The sequence below is a fragment of the Lagopus muta genome, chromosome 3 (genome assembly GCF_023343835.1).
Source record: "Lagopus muta isolate bLagMut1 chromosome 3, bLagMut1 primary, whole genome shotgun sequence".
Classification (NCBI taxonomy): Eukaryota; Metazoa; Chordata; class Aves; order Galliformes; family Phasianidae; genus Lagopus; species Lagopus muta.
The window spans coordinates 9,101,277-9,120,712 of NC_064435.1; the positions used below are offsets into that span (position 1 = coordinate 9,101,277).

At 39.4% G+C, this 19,436-nt stretch overlaps 1 protein-coding gene across 1 annotated transcript; it reads right to left on the reverse strand.

The window, feature by feature from the left end:
• Positions 1-16,425: 16,425 nt before the first annotated feature.
• LOC125690993 (uncharacterized) lies at positions 16,426-18,153 on the reverse strand. Its single transcript, XM_048939836.1, has one exon. It carries the CDS (start codon positions 18,106-18,108, stop codon positions 17,101-17,103), a length of 1,008 nt encoding a protein of 335 aa, XP_048795793.1. The 5' UTR covers positions 18,109-18,153; the 3' UTR covers positions 16,426-17,100.
• Between the last annotated feature and the right edge of the window lie 1,283 nt (positions 18,154-19,436).

The window sequence follows — 19,436 nt, forward strand, 5'->3', positions numbered from 1 at the left end:
AGAGTCACACGTGTGCTCCTGAAGAGCTTGTACTATTAATGAAATCATTATTCTTCTCATAGCAGCTGATCCTTAGCTTACAAACATTTCACTTTCCTAAATTCAGAGTCATCCATGCAAGTGACAGAATGACACAGAAACACAGTAACTGTTCATTCATTCAAGAAAAAACAATACTAATTCCAAAGAGGAGGAAAAGGCTCAGATTTTGACACTATTCCAAGCACAAAGGCTTTGGGTTTTTTATTTTCTTAATTATCTTGACATTTAAATGGCTGATAGTCTGAATAAAGTTTCTGATGGCAATGTCACATCCACAACCACATCCCAAAATGATTTTTTTCTTATCATTTTGGATTGACATGAGTGCCTTGAACTAAGACGCAGATCAGTTCCGGGTGGCAGACATTACCAGAGAGGCTCCTGATCAGTTCTTTGTCCATGATTTGTTCCCTGACTTTGAAGAACTAGTTTCACCTAGCAGGCTCTATTGTTATCTAAAATATTTGGGTATGCAAAATATATGTTTAAAAGTCTCATCTTAACTGCCTTATTCCCTGAATTCCAAGAGTCATCCACCATCCAGGTATGTAGAAATGAGATGTAAGGTCCTAACCTATTCTGCAAAACTGTCATTCGGAGACTTAAGTGACTGAATTCACAAATTTGCTGTCTCAGGACTACATTTATACTCAGACACAACAGGTGCATCCCTCTGTCCGTGGAGAATCAGCAGTGAGTGTGGCAGCCTCCAGAACTGGCAGTGCATTTTTGTGGGTCTATCATTCTTATAAGGGCTGTGCAGTTATTTATAGAGCAGCAGCTGAAACTGGAGATGTAGCTTGTGTGAAGTGACGTAGTAAGGCTAAGAGTGTTGCATTTACATTGTTTGGTCAGAAGGGCTGAAGGAAAATGGGATTTTCAACAACCCATGAGTGGAGAACAAATACACTTTCCAATGAAACTTTAAAATTGAATCATAAGAAGTGTCAAAAGATGCAATAATTGAAACTTCTGTATTTCTAAATTTTACCAGGGTTCTTCAGTGTAATCCGCTTGCATCATGTCACTCTCCTCTGCCCAACCACATCTTAATAATTCACTGAAATTGTGAACACTCAGAATATATGTCTAAATTTTCGGTAAAGACCCTATTTGTCATCATCCAACACATAAAATAACTTGTAAGCATACAGAAAGGAGATAGGAAAACATCCAAGATACGTTAAGGGAGAAATATTCAATGTTTCCAAACTGAAATATTTCAGGGCTCTGCTCTTTTCTCAGTATTCTCACTTTTATAGTCAAAACAACAAAAATGAATTACTTTAATGTTGGGAAAAGCAAAGAGTCATAAAACAGAGTCACAGAAAGGTGAAGTGTCTGCCCAAGAGATTAAGCTTATTCTGAGGAACTGATCATTGCATAGCACACTACTGCGCTTCATAAGCTCTAAGACTGGAAGCTAAGTCAAGAGCAGGCTGTCAGAATGGAACATTAGTCATATCATCAGCCTATGCTTAAATAATTCCCCTGTGAGCTGTTACACCAAGTTAAACGTACAGGGCCTTGTTTTCAGCTCTCTTATACTTACATGACACTACTGAAATTAAGGAATAGAACTCCTGTGCTTTTGAGAATTAAATCTCTTTTCCCCATTTTTTAAAAAATAATCATTTTTAATTGGTAACTGTGTTCCTTTAAACCATGGATCAACCTTTCTGTTTTCCTTGGAGAAAATAAAAACCAGTGTTTTCTTCTATGTGCCTACAGTCATTTGGGAAAGAATCAGAGATTTGCTGTCATTGCAGTGAATGTCAGAGGAATTTGTGGCAGCAAGCCACAGTGAGGAGGTTAAAAAAAAACTTACATCAAGCAATTATTTTGTTCACATTGATGAAGTGAGATGAATGTTAGAATTGGGGGCTTATAATTCTTGTGGAAAAGATGTAAATATCTAACTTACGCTGATCAATTACCCGCTGAAGCATCACATGCACAGCAGGGAGGCACAGAAATTTAATTGGACTATGAGGGGAAAGAAATGAGTTATTTCTAACAGTGTTATTTCTTCCCCTCTCTCCTTGCATGTACCCTCACCTTCTTTCAAGATGAGAACCAGAATTTCATGAGGAGGTTTAGAAGTTCTTACTGTCCTGGCCAACAAAGCCAGGGAACGTAGAGGTTGTCAGGATGAAGCAGAAGCAGGACAGTGAGAAACTCCACCACTGCACCTTCATTTCAGCTGTGGATGTTTTTTCCCTCTTCCATCTTTCTTTTCGCTTAACAGCAACATTAAATTGCTTATCTCATAGCCTTTAACATCCACGTTTACTTTTTGTTCAATTACTCCTTACAAAATCCTACACTAAAATGTTAAAGCTGACAGCTGAGTGATAAAATAAAAGGTCATCTGCGATGCAAATGAGGTGTTTTGCCAAACTTCTTATATCATAACATTTGTCTGCCGTATTACCCTCCCCAGCTCCACTTCCATTTTGACCTGGCAGACAATAAGCTATTTTACAACAGGCTTTTTCTTCTGCTTGTTCAGAGCTAGATATGGCTTAGAGCTTCAAATGTAGGTCTGCATACAAAGGAAGTTGCTAAGCTACAAAGTTTAGCAGGTTCCTTAAATTTCAGACATCTTTAAGGAAAATATTTTACTTGGGATAGAAACAATATGGAGTCAGGCTCTCATTCATCTTCATCAAGGGTCATCTACGTGCACAAGATATTTTGGGACATTTTGGAAAACCAGTGAAGACCATCCAGTGCCTCACTTGAAAGGTATTAGGGGCAAAAAGTAGTGAAATTGTTTATCCTTTTCTTCCCCAAAGTACACCATTTTAACATGCAACATGGTTCACTGACTTATAGAATCATAAAATGTCTTGAGTCGGAAGAGACCTTAAAGATCACTCGGTTTCAAGCTCCTGCCATGGACAGGGACGTCACCCACCAGATCAGGCTGCTCAAGGCTCTGTCCAATCTGGCCTTGACATACCTCCACGGATGGGGCATCCACAGCTGCTCTGGGCTGCCTGTGCCAGAGCCTCACCACCCTCTGAGTAAAGAACTTCTGCCTAACATCTAAGATGATTTAAGTTTCAAGCCACTGTAGTGGCCAAGACCAGTAATTTTGCCAGAGATAAAGAGGGAGAGCATGTTATAGATAATCAGACACAGAACAGGGAAGGAAATGAAAAGAGATAAGATGAAGAAAGGCAGATGAAACCTCAAGATAGAAAGCTTGAGACAAACAGTAACTATTAAGATATACACTAAGAACATTATTCAGGCAGGTTATCATATAGCTGTCTCCAGTGAGACCTATTTCACCTTATTCTGAAGTATTTGGCATTGACTATAGTCCATGACTGAATAAATGAGATGACAAATGTTATTTCTGACATTGTGGTGAATTTTATGTTTCACAAGCAAAGAAGCTGGCAGGGTTTGAGACAGTCTTCTAGATTAGACTTTGTTCACACAAATCATTGAGAAGAGACCGTACTATAAACTATTGATACATCACACCTCTACTGTTATGCTAAGCTTCTGGAACTACGCATTTTTTTTGTTTTTCCTTTTGCCTAAGAACAAAGCAACAAACTGTAACGAATCTTGAACAAATTGAGTTTGGGCACCATCCAGGCTACTTGGTAGATTTCTTTACTGAAGACACGATAGATAATTTCTCTTAAATTTTGATCTCACCATCGCATTTCTGCTGAGGAAAATTTTCAAAGACACAGGTGAGATTCATGACAGAGAATAGCACCTGCACTGAGTTATCCTGCAATTATGACCATCTTTCCAGCCAAGAAAAAGTGGCATTTATTGGAAAATATTAACTTAATTCAGCTACTTTCTTCACCTGAGTTTCTGCAAAACATTTTTTGTAATGGAGGTTCTTTCAACTCTTTATTATTTTCCAAAGTTTTAATTTTATTGTTAATACTTCCTGGGCTCTTTCTTTCTTTTATTTCAATTTTATTTTATTTCTTTTCCATAATTCACATAAAGACTAAAACGCATTGGGTCTGATCAGGAAGAAAGGTTATTTGCTAATAGGAGAGGTTGCATTACAACTGCACTTCTACAACATACTGTGGCACCAATTGCAGCAAAGGACACACTGGTGCATCGAGCACTGAATTTATTCTGAGGAAACATTTCTTCCTGTTATCAAATCTTCCTATGCAAATAGAATTTTCTTACAGCACAAAATAATTTCAAAAATGACCAAAAGGCTGATAAGCACAAAGTAAAATATAATGTGTGAAAATTACCTGCAGGAGTGTGAAAGCAGAGACATGAGAAAATGCAGGGCATATACTAATGGTAACAACAGAGGATGGAGAGATGAGATCTGGATTTTTTTGTTATTTGTTTTATTCTATCACTAAGTTGCTGTGTGCCTTGAGCTAAGAAAGAAGCTGCTGTGCTTTGGTTTTCTCATCCTAATAATGGTTTTCCAACAAGATACGTACAGCTGCAATATTTCTGGAGCAAAATGAAAGAATGAGAAATAGCACTTAGAATTCAAGGCATGTTTCTATAGCTCTGAATTACTCTTATGACTTCACTTTCAGTTTGTGTTGGAAGGACTTGGGAATAATTAAGTCAAAGTTCAGTTGAATTTAAGTATTTATTTTTCCAGACTTGAACAAAATTATATGCCTTTATAATCCCAGCTTGTATAATCAGTAGGCATACAGAGGTTAGACTTAGTAAGGTCACCATGATGAAAAGATAATAAAAATAAATGGAAATGCTCACCAGTATCATAGGCTTACAGTAAACTCCACAAGGAGCAACTTCCAGGAAGAGGTCCTTCCTCAGTGGCAGTCAGCACTTAAATGGGATCTAGGAGAGGCGGAGCCACGCTCCACCCTTTCTGGTAGCGCCTTCACCTGTGCTCCTGTGGCTGACTCATTGCTTGCCTCAAGTGGTCAATCAGAGATTCAGGCTGTGATCAACAGTTCCCATACACAGCTCATGATTGCTGAATTTTCATATGGATCAAGCCAGCCAAGAAATCTCTCATCTTAATAGTGAAAATGTTAGTATATGCAATATTATATACTTTTTTTTTTTCTTTTTTTAACCAGGAATAGGAATGGGAGAACTATAAAGACTGTGGTTCCAGTTCACCTTCCACTGCTATAGTGTAATGTGCTAAGAAACTTGACATATGAGCAGCCAAGTTACTGTGCAGCCCTGCTAAAATTTCACACTTCAAAATCCTCTCTGTCTTCTTCCTATGCTACAAGAAGTTTTTATTACTGACATATCAGCAACTTCCTCATATATTCTGTGGCACTTGGTATTTACCAGATGCTCCTCAGAATATGTATTGATGGATGTACAGATGGATAAAAGGAATGAAGGTAAGTTAGCTAGTTAGGCTAGTTAGCTACAAAATAAAAAATACTGACACTCTTAAATAGCTTCCCATGTAAACATGAATTTTACATGTGAATTCTCAGTGATTCCATCTGCACTAGCTATACACTCAAGGCTCTCCTGTCTGTGCTTGCATGATCAGGGTAAGAAGTATCCACAAATTCTCCAGCAGTTATCTTCACTGTTTTGCAATTTTTTTCTCTGTCAAATTACACAAGTGGAGTTATCAGCACAAGTGGAATATCTTTCCCTGAGTGATGATAATATATATATATATCATTTAAAATTAGAATATAAACCTTTTTTTATGTGCTTTTAACAATCATGTTATGGAAATTAAATTGGATCAAGATGAAATGTGAGAAAGACTAATGAACACTTTCAAAATATTTTAATTTTCTTTTTATTATTTTCACAGCAGTAGTCCAAGCAAATGACAGAAGGAGTTTAGCCACTGAGAGCAGTCCTGGAACAGACATTTGTCTCATAATCACAGCTCTTAATTATGTTCCTATTGTGGGCACAAAGATTCACTATGGTTCCCTTTTAAAGATGTCACAGATTTCCCTGAGTCTGGCATGCTGTGGACAACTGCATGCAGACCCACATCTTCCTGCTATTGCCCATCCTCTTCCACACTCCCAATCAGCACCCTATGGTGAAACTGCTTGCAACAGTGTCCTTGGTGCAGTGTGCTCTGATTTCTAAAGGGGAGGTTGTGCTTTTCTAATTCTGCTGTAGGTACAGGGCACTGAGAGGGCAAGATCCATGCACTGCAGCAGGTAAAAAGGGTGTTTTATTGGATCAGACTCATGGGAAGATCTCTCTCATTTCCCCTGAGAATTTCATATCTGTTCCCCTGAGTGAGATAAGGATTAATATAATTTTTAATATAGCAAGCAGCAGTTCACAAGATGTAGGAGTAAAAAGTTCTTAAAGAATAAATTCTTTTACGAATCTTCTTTGTATTATGTATTAGGAAAAGGAAATGCCACAAACCTTTTCTTTCACAGAATCACAGAATTGTAGGGGTTGGAAGGGACGTCTGGAGATCATCTAATCCAACCTCCCTGCTAAAGCAGGTTCCCTAGAGTAAGGTACACAGTAGGTTTGCTCATTTAAAACACCTACACCTTTTATTAAGCAACAGCAAGCATGCACATAGCACAGTCCCCAAGCTTTCACAGAGAGACTCCTGCAAATGAGCCTTAAGCTTCTGGGTGTGTAAAGCAGAAGCAGAACACATCCACCTCTCCCCATTGCATCCAGCACCGTCAGTGGCATCTGTGGTCCACAATGGAGCCATACGGATCTGAGGTGTGCTCATGTTCCCCTCTGCTCTGCTCTTGTGAGGCCCCTTCTGGAGTACTGTGTCCAGGCCTGGGGCCCCCAGCACAAGGAAGATGTGGAGCTCTGGGAGCAGGTCCAGAGGAGGCCATGAGAATGCTAAAAGAGTTGGAGCACCACTTCTATGAAGACAGGCTAAGCGAGTTGGGCTTGTTGAGTCCATTCATTCTTTACAAGGGCTCATTTTATTGCAAAGACAACATTATCTGTGACACTCAGTTACGACTCATGAGGATGGCGGCAGTGCTGAACGTCCCCTGAAATCCTAGCAGAAGTCTAAGTACCTGTCATGTGGGTAGATATGAAATTATATGGGAAGGGCAGAGACTTTGAGATGACTCTGAAAGTAATGATAAAAAGCCTCTGGGTAATGTTTTAATTATACTTACACTATGCATAATTTATAATAGCTTTTCTAATATGCTGAATGTATTCAGTCTGAACTATTGATGCTTTTCCATGGAAAGCATACAATTATAATAATGCTCATATTTCATTATTAGAATTAGCATACCAGCACAAGGTTTTGGGTTGTTGTTTTTCTTCTTTTATTTCTGTTGACACTAGACGTTTTTATTCAAGACTAAAGAGCTAATAATATGCAGCATAAAAAATATAACAGCTGCATCACTGGAAATATGTGGAAGTCACACATTTTACAGTCCCTTCATTTTGGTGTTCCTACTTAGAAAAACAAAATTTCAAAAAATGTTTAGAAATAGCTAAGTCCATTACACACTGTCTATATACAGACAAAACTGTGAAATAGAACTGTTAACTCTAAAACACCTTACTATTTGCATTATCTGACAAATAGATTTACCACCTGTATTTGAAAATCCTTTATAAAAATACTAAGAAACCAAGGACTGAAAATTAACAGCTCTCTAGACACATATTGGGTTTATAATAATAAAGTTCCACACATGACTAAGTTTTGTCTTCTGTTCTACATATGACATAATCAACTGAGAATATTTTCCACATATGGTAATGAAACATACCTTTGGAGATAAATGAGGTGAGACTGAAAAATAAAATTAAACTGAAAAGGAGGAGTGGATGAGTCAGGATTTTTATAATAGTGAAATAAAACAATGTACACACAGCAGGCAAAATTACTGCATAAGGCAAATACAGAGTGATGGAGATGAGGCTGGAATGTGCGCTCTCCATGCCTGAGTTGAAAGGGATTGTTCCATCACCTGAAGGTTAGCCTTCTCTGCAGCAACTCACATTAACTTTCTAGCAGTACAGGCAAACACAGAGTTACTATACCCGAAAGCTTTCACCTTACATGACACTGGCTCACAACTCACCGTAAGCAATAACAGATAAGTTTGCATGTAGCCTGCAGCATGGTTCCAGGAAATGTGAACTGTCCACTTATTTTAACTGTCCAGGGAAATGTGTCAACACTGGAAATAATTTCATTTCCCATCAAGAAAAGTGTATTTCCAATTTGCACAAATAACTGTTAAGCAAACATCAACCTGAGTGACCTTTAGAAAAATCTGTCACCACACATTTTGCTTTTTCAGAACTGAATAGAAAAAGTCCATTAATTTCTTTATGTCCAAGAAAGAACTATAGTTTTAAGAATTCAGTGAATGGAAACAGCAATTGCATCATGTTTAGAGGATCTGCAAGGTCCTTAGTGAACTGTGCACTACTTAAGTGAGGCCAGAGCTTATTCTTTTTCTCTGGGGATATGGAATTTTCTACTTTAACCCAAATGTAACTGTGACTTGCAATAAAGAAGTGTATTTGATCATTGAAACACACACTGTGTCAGTAAAGCTACAAACTGTTGGGCCAGCAGGTAGAGAGTGTATCAGAAACCTGGGATGAGAGAAACAGATGTGGGATGTTCAGGCATGCAAGTGGCATCCTCAGTCTTCTAGGTTTTTGTCGTAGTACATTGGAAACAACTCAAATGCCAGTATGGAGAAATTTAAAAGAGAACCTTCAGTACTCTGTAGAATGCCATCACATAGAAAAATAGAATAATATTAAAAGTAGAATAGTGCTTTCTAAATCAGTTTATAGTCCAGTAGGCAGCTTGGCTTAAATCACTGGAGAAGGTTGTATTTTTGGTGAGATTGAACAGAGGGGACAGACCTTAGGCATTTTCACAGATCCATCAAATTTGGATTTGGGAGCATGGCTTAGTGTCCTGAGCCTCTAAATGAAATGCCACAAATATCTAGTTAATTTCTACTTAGGAACATGGGGGAGTCCTGAAAGGAGCATTATGGCGAAAGCCTTTGTAAAATGGGAAGGGAAGGGAATCATCCTATAATTCACTTCTGGAGGCATGAACAGAAGAACAGAAGGGAGCATTGAAGTTATCAGACACGATTAAATGGCAACTTACAAACAGCAAAATGAATCAAACAAAAATCCATCATTTGATACTGGTGGATAATAAACAGGAAGATAAATTAAATGAACAGCTATTAAGCAAGAAGAAAATCAGAGAAGGCCATAAAAAGATTTCAAAGAATGAATACTAATGATGCGAAAACAAATGTAAATCAGGAATTTTCTGAGAGATCAATAATTCCATTGAATCACTGGGGCTAAGGGGATCTATAAAGGAATATAAGCACACTGATGAGAGGCTTATCAGCCTTCTTGTATTTGTTTCATGAAGGAGACCACTGGGTAAATACTTAAATTGAATTTGTTCTTTCCTGACATGGAGAAGGAAATATGTTTTTTGTATTGAAATAGCAGTGGAAGAAATACTAACTTCAAGTGATAAAATCCTCCAGACACAAACAAAACACCCTAGAGTTCCACGGAAGTATAAGTATGGAAAAAAAGTCAATGAAAAAATGTGCAGTCCATCTTCAAAATAGTTGCTCTTCCAAAACAAAAGAAGCCAGTAAATGTCATATGTGAGTAAGTGCAGCCATAATAATACATGTCTGCAGGGTATCTCAAGAAAGAGCACAGTCACCTTGACCTGTGTAGAAGAAAACTGCATCACCAATCCTTTGGACTCTTTATATATGTCATTCATGTAGTAGACAAAGGAACTATTACTATAGCAGCTTACATATTAAGAATTAATATTTTCAAATATCTTTAGTAAATATTTTGATAGGAGGAACAGTGCAAACACCAGACTTTAGAGGGGAAGAATGAGGCTTCATACCTCTGGAAACACGGTCACCATGGTCGTGATTTTCTAGAGAGAATATTTATGGTTCCCTTATTTCTGTTGGTGAAATCTAAATTGGAGCTCATGACTAGTGAGATAGATTAGTTACCACTGAGGACAGGCTAGACCATATGCACTCTGCACACATGAATGTCACATCTATTCTATGATTGCTGTAGGGATGTCAGTATGTCCAGTATTAGTCAAGTATGTCCAAAACACAATGAACTTTCTTTGCTTATCCAGCATTTCATTTAGGGACTTCTAAATATCCCTGGCAAATAGCAGAGCTACTGCTCTGACTGACCTGCAGGGTATAGCACATTAATAAATGGTAGCAATGGAAAAGTTACAGCATCTTTAGTCAGGCATATTCATCTTCCCAAGTAATATTAATCTGATGAAGCACTGTTTTTAACACTTGCGGGAAATAAAGGAATGGGTGACAAGCAGAAACAAAAGGTATAATTTCAGTGAAAAAAGGAAGGAAGGAAGGAAGGAAGGAAGGAAGGAAGGAAGGAAGGAAGGAAGGAAGGAAGGAAGGAAGGAAGGAAGGAAGGAAGGAAGGAAGGAAGGAAGGAAGGAAGGAAGGAAGGAAGGAAGGAAGGAAGGAAGGAACTAAAGTTTCATTTCCTGAAAAAGAGTTGCATTGAAGAGGTAATAATAATAATGTATAGTCAATCAGGTTTAACAGATTCTGGAAGAAATTATTCTGAGAATTTTCGAAAAGATATACCTAAGCTAGATGATCAGATGAAATGGTAAAATAATAGTAGATGAGGGCAGACTTTAAAAAAAAAAAAAAAAAAAGTCATTACTGACTAGTTTTGCACTGAATGGTAATTAATTATTTTTAACGTGAACTTGACTATTGCAAATCTTGAAATATCATAGTGTTTGCATGGTATCTGGAGATGCTTCATCTAAAGAGCAGTACAAATACAGACATAATCTTAAACTAAACAATTTAAGTAACTGTCTTAGCCATAAAGGACCAAAAATATTTAAAGTCTTTTGAAATGTCACAAGGTGTGGGATAAAGATATTCTTGAACATGAACAGAAAAAAGATGTGCAAAAGAACACTGCATGGAAAGAGTGGTCAGTCATGGATTTGTTATCTGATTGTTATTTGGTCAGGTTAATGATTAATGACAGGATGAGTGGAAATGGCTTTAAACTGGAAGAACATAGATTTAGACTAGATATTAGAAATAAAATCTTTCCTGTGAGGATGGTGAGACACTGAAACTGGTTATGTTCACTGCTTATGTTCTATGGATACACGATAAGGAAAGCAAACAAACAAATAAACAAACCAAACAAAAAAACTGTTTTAAATTTTTAGTAAGAGTTGCTTAGTTGCAACCCTTACTAATATACTTCTGAGGAGCTGGTATGGGGACATTCATGGACTTTTATGTAGATACTTTCAAAGCTCTCTGAAATCCCCCTAAAAGTCTCCTTAAGCAGAAAAAACATGATACCTTCAGCTAGGCCAGATGGAAGTCTCAACCAATCGGTCAGCTGGTGTCCTTGATCTTGATCTGGCGAACCAGAGCAGGTTGCTTATTATCATACCCAGATGCCTTTTGCATACATCCAGGAAGAGAGACATCACAACCTCTCTGGGCAACTTCCTCACAGATATATGGCTTCATATTATTACAGTATCAATCCTATAACTTGTAATTCTTATGTTTTCTTTTCTGAACTCTGAAGGTTATGTTTTCTCTTCTGCATTCTGAAGGTCTTTTCTGAGGTGGCATAGACATCGCTGTTCTTCAGATTGCAGGGTTACTTCTTTACTATTGAATTAAATGAATGATGGCTGTTCTATGTCACTGACATATCAGATTAATATTTGTTTATATCTGTACACCTAAGCTTATTGATCTTGGAGAAGGCTTGCATCCAAATTGCTGACTGGGAATGATCCATGATCTACACAAGCCTCACAGACATTGAGAAAATGCGAGTTGGCATAGGAAAACACTTTGCTGCAGGCAATAATGATAGTTTATAAATACAGGGAACAATATCTCAGAAATTTTGTTCCCTGGCACTTTTTAATTTACTAATATACTTAGGTTGCCCTGGAAATAATGCTTCCTGTTTATTTCCATGAAAACTACAATAGATACAAAGAGCACAGGAACACTATTTGATAGAGTAAATTCTCAGCTGCAAAACATTCATTTTCAACTGTCATCACTATTAGTTATTAACTGTTGACAGCAATGAAGAAGAGCCTGCATGCTGCACTCTTAAAAATGTACCCCAGTGGAGATGACCCACTGTTGTCATCGCCACTACTGAAATGCACCACACACTGCCTCACTGCAATTACATCCACTGTTTGATCTCCATAAGCATTCAGCAAGCACTGATGAAAGTCAGTGGGTGCATTGTTTTCTGCATGGAGTAATTCAATGACACAACTTTGTCCCATACGCACTTCCACGTCAGACACCATTCTGTCACACTGCCCCTCTCGTGCCATCTGTCATATGGCAAAAAATGTAATGGAATATTGGTGGGAAAGTTCAATCTCTACTCCCATGTCACCAGCATCCACCTCTGATGTTGTAGGCCAAAATAATAAAATAGGATGCATTATTTTCAGAGAAGCCCTTGTAGAGATAGTTGGGAAATACTCACTGATCTGACAAACAGAAATGCCATGTAAACCTTAGGCAGTGGAAGAAAAGGGCCAAGGGGATAGTGAGGGATGAAATATTTGTGTAACCCCAGAAATGAAGGAGATTTTGCTTTTATTTTACCTATGAACTGGATTTGTAAATGTAATGCTAATAATCAACAAGCATAAATCAAATGTTATGAAAATGATATAAAGCTCCAGTGATATAAAAAGTGATTTATGATAGAAGGCTACCAGTAACCACAGAAATGCCCGCAAAGATAGTGTTTTCTTTGTGATTCCCAAGACTAAATTACATAATAATATGTCTGTGTAGTATGAAATAACGATTGCTTTATTCTGCAGTGATGGCAGTAGCTCTACTTACATATGAAATTTTCCCCTTAGCAGAATGTTCCAAGCCCCTTCCTTTTTGGTGAGAGATTACACAGGTAAGCAAGATACTCCTGGAAGCAAAGTGCAGTGCACTGCTCTACCTTTGGCCTTTTTTTCCATTACTTCTAGCAAACTTAAGTTGATCTCACTTGCCTGAGGTATGTGCTGCATTCCTTCATTCTCCAGCCTTTTATGCACAGTTACAGTTCCATAGAGATTGAATGTTTTACTGAAGATATTAAATGTTACCAGCAATCTTCATTACTGTAACAGACCACAGAGAGCTCTAAAGTGCCTTACATTAAGGCATTAAGTGCATTACTCCAATAGTTGAGGTTAAAGTTTTCTGACCTGTTTGCTTGTAGAGGCATCTACTGAGATGGAAGTGATTTCCATGGCCTACCTGAAAATCTTTCTCTGCTGGTATTGCTTCCCTGGATGGAGATTAGTTCCCCAGCACAGACAGCAGAATTTTCAGACCCTGTACATACCCACTGGATATGTATGTAATTGGCAGCAGCCATTTTTCTGATTTTTGGCAGCAGATTTTCTAATTTTCTAAGCACTTAAATAAATCATTTAGTTCTCTGAATATGGATGTTATGCTCCCATTTTTGTATCCAAATTTGATAAATTTTATTTTAAAAAAATCTATGGATTACATCAGTTAATATTTAGCTTTCTGTGTGAGTAGATGAATGAAGCTCCCATATAATTATTTCAGAAATTATGCTGTCTTTTTTTTTCTGATGATCTATAATTATCTAAAACAAGTCTAGTATACATTAATCACTAACCTGTTAATGGATGTGCAGTTTTAAATCTTATTCTCACGGTGGAAGTAGAAAAGGTTAACCCATGTTGTTCAGCATAGATCATTAAATATTGAAAATATCACATCTGATAAATAACTGTTTTGGGAACCATGTTTCTGATTAGATCACTCTGTCTGTAAATTAGCTAACAAAAAATGGCTAAGAATTAACTAAGGAATTTAATGCCAAATATACAGGATGAACTTTGTATTATTTAACTTTAGAGGTCCCCATCATAAAAAAAAAAAAAAAAAAAAAAAAAAAAAAACCAAACTGTCTCTGAATTTAAAATCCTGATGTAGTCACTGGAGAAACAGAGCACTTCAGCAGAAAAATTTGTGTGTTCACTTTGAGACATCTCTTTGTGATGAGGTATGCAAGCAGTAGAGATGACCAGGCCAAGTGCAGATGTTTGCAGATGGTCTGATGAGCCCCACTCATATCAATAAACAATATCACACCCCCTTACAGCAGCCATCAAATTCAGTAGTCTACACTAGGATGCACAACTCTCTGTTTTCTCTCTCAGTGCATAAACAGAGAAAAGTAAGCTATTCCAACTGTTGATGCACTGCTTGAGCCGAAAGCATATGTGTTCACAATCAGTGACTCATTTAATCTCCATACAGCTACTGAGATCCAAAGATGTTCTAACTTTGGCACATACAGATGCCTATAGTTAGAAGGTATGATTGCTTCCAGAGGTGGAAGTTCCAAAGCAAGGATTCCCCAGTAGATGTAACCAAAATTTTAAGAATAATCTGAAATTTTACAAGGATATTAACTCCAGTTGTTTAAAAATATTAAATCCTACTTGGTATTAGGTTTTATGAAACATTCAAGTAGATTAATATCCAATCTCCATATTCATACGGAGGTTAGCAGTGCCTTCTCTGAAGTTGAGGTATTCTTTCCAACTGGTGTGGGGACTTCTTTTGTTTGCTTGTTTGCTTCTTCTCTCTTTTCTCTGATATGTGGTCTAGAGGAACGTGAAATACTGCAAACAGATCAAAATTCAGTCAGGGAAAGAAATCTGCAGTACATGCACATTGCGCTGATACTTTCTAGCCTGCAGCAGTAATTGTTTTCCAAAGTACATTTTCTCTCTTGCAATTTTCTTACCTAAGGAAGAAAATAAGTAGTCATTTAGGAAAAAAGAAAATAATGCTGCAAGTGCCATTTCTTTTGTTCTGACAGTCTCATCTACTTAGGTCCCAGACTGCCACTGGCCATTGCTGTATACATCATTGTTAAATCACTGGAACACAAGCCTGAATGTTGTGCAGTATTGCCTCTGCTGGAAAAATCCATTAAAAGCATCAAAGTGGTGAATTCTGTTCTGCAATAAAGGTGTAAGTAGCAGATGCAGATGTGAGAAGGTTTGGAGAGCAAATGTGTATGGCTTCAGTCCAAGATCTTATTTGTTATAAAATAAAAGTTTTGAATAAAGTCTTCTCTTGGACAATTTTATTCTCTTAGAACAGGTGAATGGTCTATTGAGTTCATGTCTGCAGTAAGCCACTTTATACACAGATTTATGATTTTTTATCACACTGCTTGTCATTGTTTAATTCTTACAATTCAAATGGCATTTTAGAAGGAAATAACAGGTGCTCTTTGATCAAGATTTTTGCAAAGAACACGGCCAACTTCATTTGCTTTTCAATGGAGAAACAAAACAAAAAGTAGTTAGAAATATGATATGGATTGTAGGTGTGCTGTATACACATATGGTCACATTTTCTTACTTTTTATTTTCTTTTTCTTAATATTTTCCACCAGCATTAAAATATAGCCAGGTTTTCCATGATTGGAAATTTTATCCTTTCTGTACAGTGCTATTACATTTCACAGATTTTATTACAGTTTTCATTAAAGAACTGATAATGAAGAAAAAGTGAAGGATTCAGATGATCAGTGTCCAAACAGTGATTATGACTTGGGAAATGTCCCTTTATTTAGTGTAATTTACTTCCCTGAAGAAGGAACAGGGACGATCACTGATGCTAGATATAGTGGTAGCATTGGAAACTAATCAGAGCATGATCACCTCAGTAGGACTGGGAAAGTTCCTATGAGGCTTTGGTCACAAGTAACGTCCTTTAGAGTGTGACACTGGGGCCAATAATATTTTATACCTTAAACAACACAGTCAGAGAGAAGGAATACATACCTGGTGATCTGAAGAGGATGAGGCTCAAGGGAGAGCTTATTGTTCCCAACAACTACCTGAATAGAGGTTGTAGTAAGGAGGGGGTCATACTCTTCTCTCTCTGTATTTCTCTCTCTGCTGCCTGTCAAAGATTTGCTTTAATCTTTTCTTTTCCCCAGCGATGAAAGAAAATGAAAGTAAGTGAGAAATAATGTATCGTATGTGAGAATAAAGAGACTAAATTCCACATAAAGAAATTGCTCTCTTGATCCAGGCATACAGCACAACTTGAGAAAAACACTGTCATGACCTGTTAATTTCCCATTCCGATGACTGTTAGCACCTGCAGAGCTGTGTTTGGGGTCTCTCTCTTTCTGGATATTCAGCAACTTGGTCATGAGCATTCTCCTAATGACATCCTGAGGGCTTGTGCAGTTTGCTGGCACAAAGAAAGGATAGACTTGAGCAAGCTTAACTAATACTATTGATATATGTATAACCAAGATGTTATAATTGCAATATGTATAACCAAGATGTTATAATTACAATATAATCAAAAGAGTAAGGCACAGCAAACAGGGATCACAAAAGAGAATAAGTAGAAGAGCTTACCCTTGGGTTGAGCTCACTAGAAGATATCAAAGAGGAGGATCTCCAGAAGAGATCCTTCCCCTCTGGTAGCCAGCTCTTAAATAGGTCCAGGAGGGGTGGAGCCTGGCTCCACCCCTTCCGGCAGCACAGGTGAATTGCCTTCACCTGTGCTCCTCTGGCTGACTCATGGCTCACCTCAGGTGATCAATCAGAGGTTCAGGCCGTGACTCAGCAGTTCCCATACACTCCACCCCTTCACGGCGTGAACCAATGATCAGGTTAACAAAAGGGTAAGCTTTCCCTAATACAGAGATCCGGTATATCGCGACGCTTATACAATTTTATCGCGACGTATGTTGGTACAGTTCAAGACAAGTGATGATTAGTGGATGTCCATACTCTTCTATGGGCCAGTGCTCGATGATGTGCCTGGAGGCATGAGGTCCTGAGGTGCAAGTCCATTCTATGTTCCATCAGTCCCATGCAGACCATCACCGGGTGTTGTACGTGATCTGACAGCAACACTGGAACGCTTGATGGCATTTTGTTCCTTCCGGTGGTCCTGAAGGCTCACAGACTCACGGGGAGTAATACAGATGTTTTACAGGTACCAGGAGGGGAAGGTCTGCTCTCCAGGGCAAGATACAGGCCGTATTTCTGTCTTGGGTCAACACTTCCGCTTGTACTGGGGCACGTCCTGGCCGCCTGTACCACACCTTTTTGCCGGATATCTGCGGCTGCATAACGATATCAGGCACCAAAGGAGGTGTCCTGATCTGCCATAGGGACATGATGGGGGTCCCTTTAGCAATAAAGATCGGAGTGTTGACCATAATATCAGTAGGCCATGTACCTATTACTGGAGGGACTACTGAGCCTCCCACCTCCAATAGTCTCCCCCAAGGTGCAAGTAGGCCACACCACTTGGGTCCTACCTGCACCTTCCAGGGCCATTTTATTTTATGGGTACCTGGCTCTAAGTTTTCAGGGGCAGGGAGCAGAAGATTATTTTCATTACCAATTTGGGGTCTTACCTGATGATCAGTGCCCGTAATTTGGATCCTAAGCGGGGTGGCCCATGTCGTCTGCAACATTCTCAGGGCACTGGGTCTGCCATCTCGAGGTCTTTCATTCAGGTCCCGCAGGGTTTCATACAGTCTTTTTGTCCACCCCTGCAAGGACTGGGAGTCTGTCTTCAGGGCAGCCTTAAGAATACCATTATAACGTTCGATGAGGCCTGCCCCTGTTGGATTATATGGCAGGTGGAATCGCCATTCGATGTTATTTTCTTCTGCCCAGCGCTGTATCGTTGCACCAGTAAAATGAGTCCCTTGGTCGCTCTCGATGACTTGAGGTGTCCCGTAGGCAGACATCAGTTTAGTGAGTGCCTTGATGGTATATGCCTGGTTTGCTTTCGGTACTGGATAGGCCTGCAGTAGCCCACTTGCAGTGTCGACACAGGTCAGGGCATATCTTGCCCCTTCGGAACGAGGAAGGGGCCCGATGTAATCGACCTGCCATCGCTGGAGAGGATTGTGTCCCCTAGCAAGATGGGCTGTTGTTTCGGGCAACGATCTCGGTCTCATCTTGGAGCAAGCGTCGCAATCCTGGCATGCCTGGACGATATCAGATAGTTGTATGGGCAGTCCCCATGCTTTAGCAGCTGCCCACATTGTCTTTTGTCCAGCATGCCGTAGCTTCTGATGTAGCCAGCGGGCGATGTTCTCAGATGGTGAATTCTCAATCCATCGAACTCGGGCCAATGTGTCGGCTTCATCGTTTCCCGGTGACTGTAGGGGCTGATGACCAGAAACATGGTAGACACGTACAGTCCTGTGTTTGACCGTATTCCATATATCTAACCACATGTCTTTGCCCCAGATCGGTCGGGCGTGGATAGTCCATTCCTGGGTGGCCCACTGTGCAATCCAGAGAGTGAGCCCCCGGTACACAGCCCAACTATCTGTGCAGATGTTCAGGATACCATCACCGGGTTCCTTGGTTATAACCATCCACACGGCTCGCAGTTCTGCCCATTGGCTGCTCTGACCATCCCCCTCATCGAACCAGATTGTCTCGGTGGAAGGATGGTATGCTATTGCTCTCCACTTGCTCGGGTTGCCCTTGCTGGACCCATCTGTGTACCAGGCATCTTCAGGGATAGGATATTTTCCCTCGTGAACGGGACTCTTCTCTGGTGGAGCGACCAGTATTTCTTTTGGTGCATCACTGTGATATGTAACTGGGCCTAGGATCTTCTGAAGTTCTTCTTTCAAGGGGGATGAAGACAGACTGCTCCTTTGGCTGAGATAGGCGACCCATCGTGCCACTGTTTGTGCTTGGGCCACCCCTGTCTTAGGAAGGTGGGTCAGATCCTTCACCCACCCCTGAATTGGCAGAGTGGTCTTGACTATAACTGCAGCTGTCTGAGTTATTGGCTCTACTGCCTGTAATGCCGAATAGGCAGCCAATAACTGTTTTTCAATCATACTGTATCTTTCTTCTGCTCCGTGCCAAACCTGAGACCAGAAACCAATGGGGGTCCGAACAGAACTCTGGCGCTGCCACAGGCCCCAACCGAAGCCGTCTTGAGTAACATGAACGTCCAACTCGGCTGGGAGGGTAGGATCGAATATACCCAATGCCTGAGCTTGTTTAACTGCCAGTTTTGCTTGTTGGAAAGCATCCTGTTCGGCTTTCCCCCAGTCCCATAGCTGCCCCTTTTTTGTGAGTCTGTATAATGGCCTTAGCAGCTGCGCTAGGTGAGGTATAAAGGAACGCCAATAACCCAATATACCTAGAAACTCTTGCAGCTGCTTTGATGTTGTAGGGACTGGAAATGCCTGAACCTTATCTATAACAGCACTGGGTAGCACTTTGGTCTTTCCTGACCAAACCACCCCCAGGAATTTTA

Coding starts and splice junctions, on each gene's coding strand:
- LOC125690993 (XM_048939836.1), bottom strand. CDS start 18,108: ATGAGACCGAGATCGTTGCCCGAAACAACAGCCCATCTTGCTAGGGGA.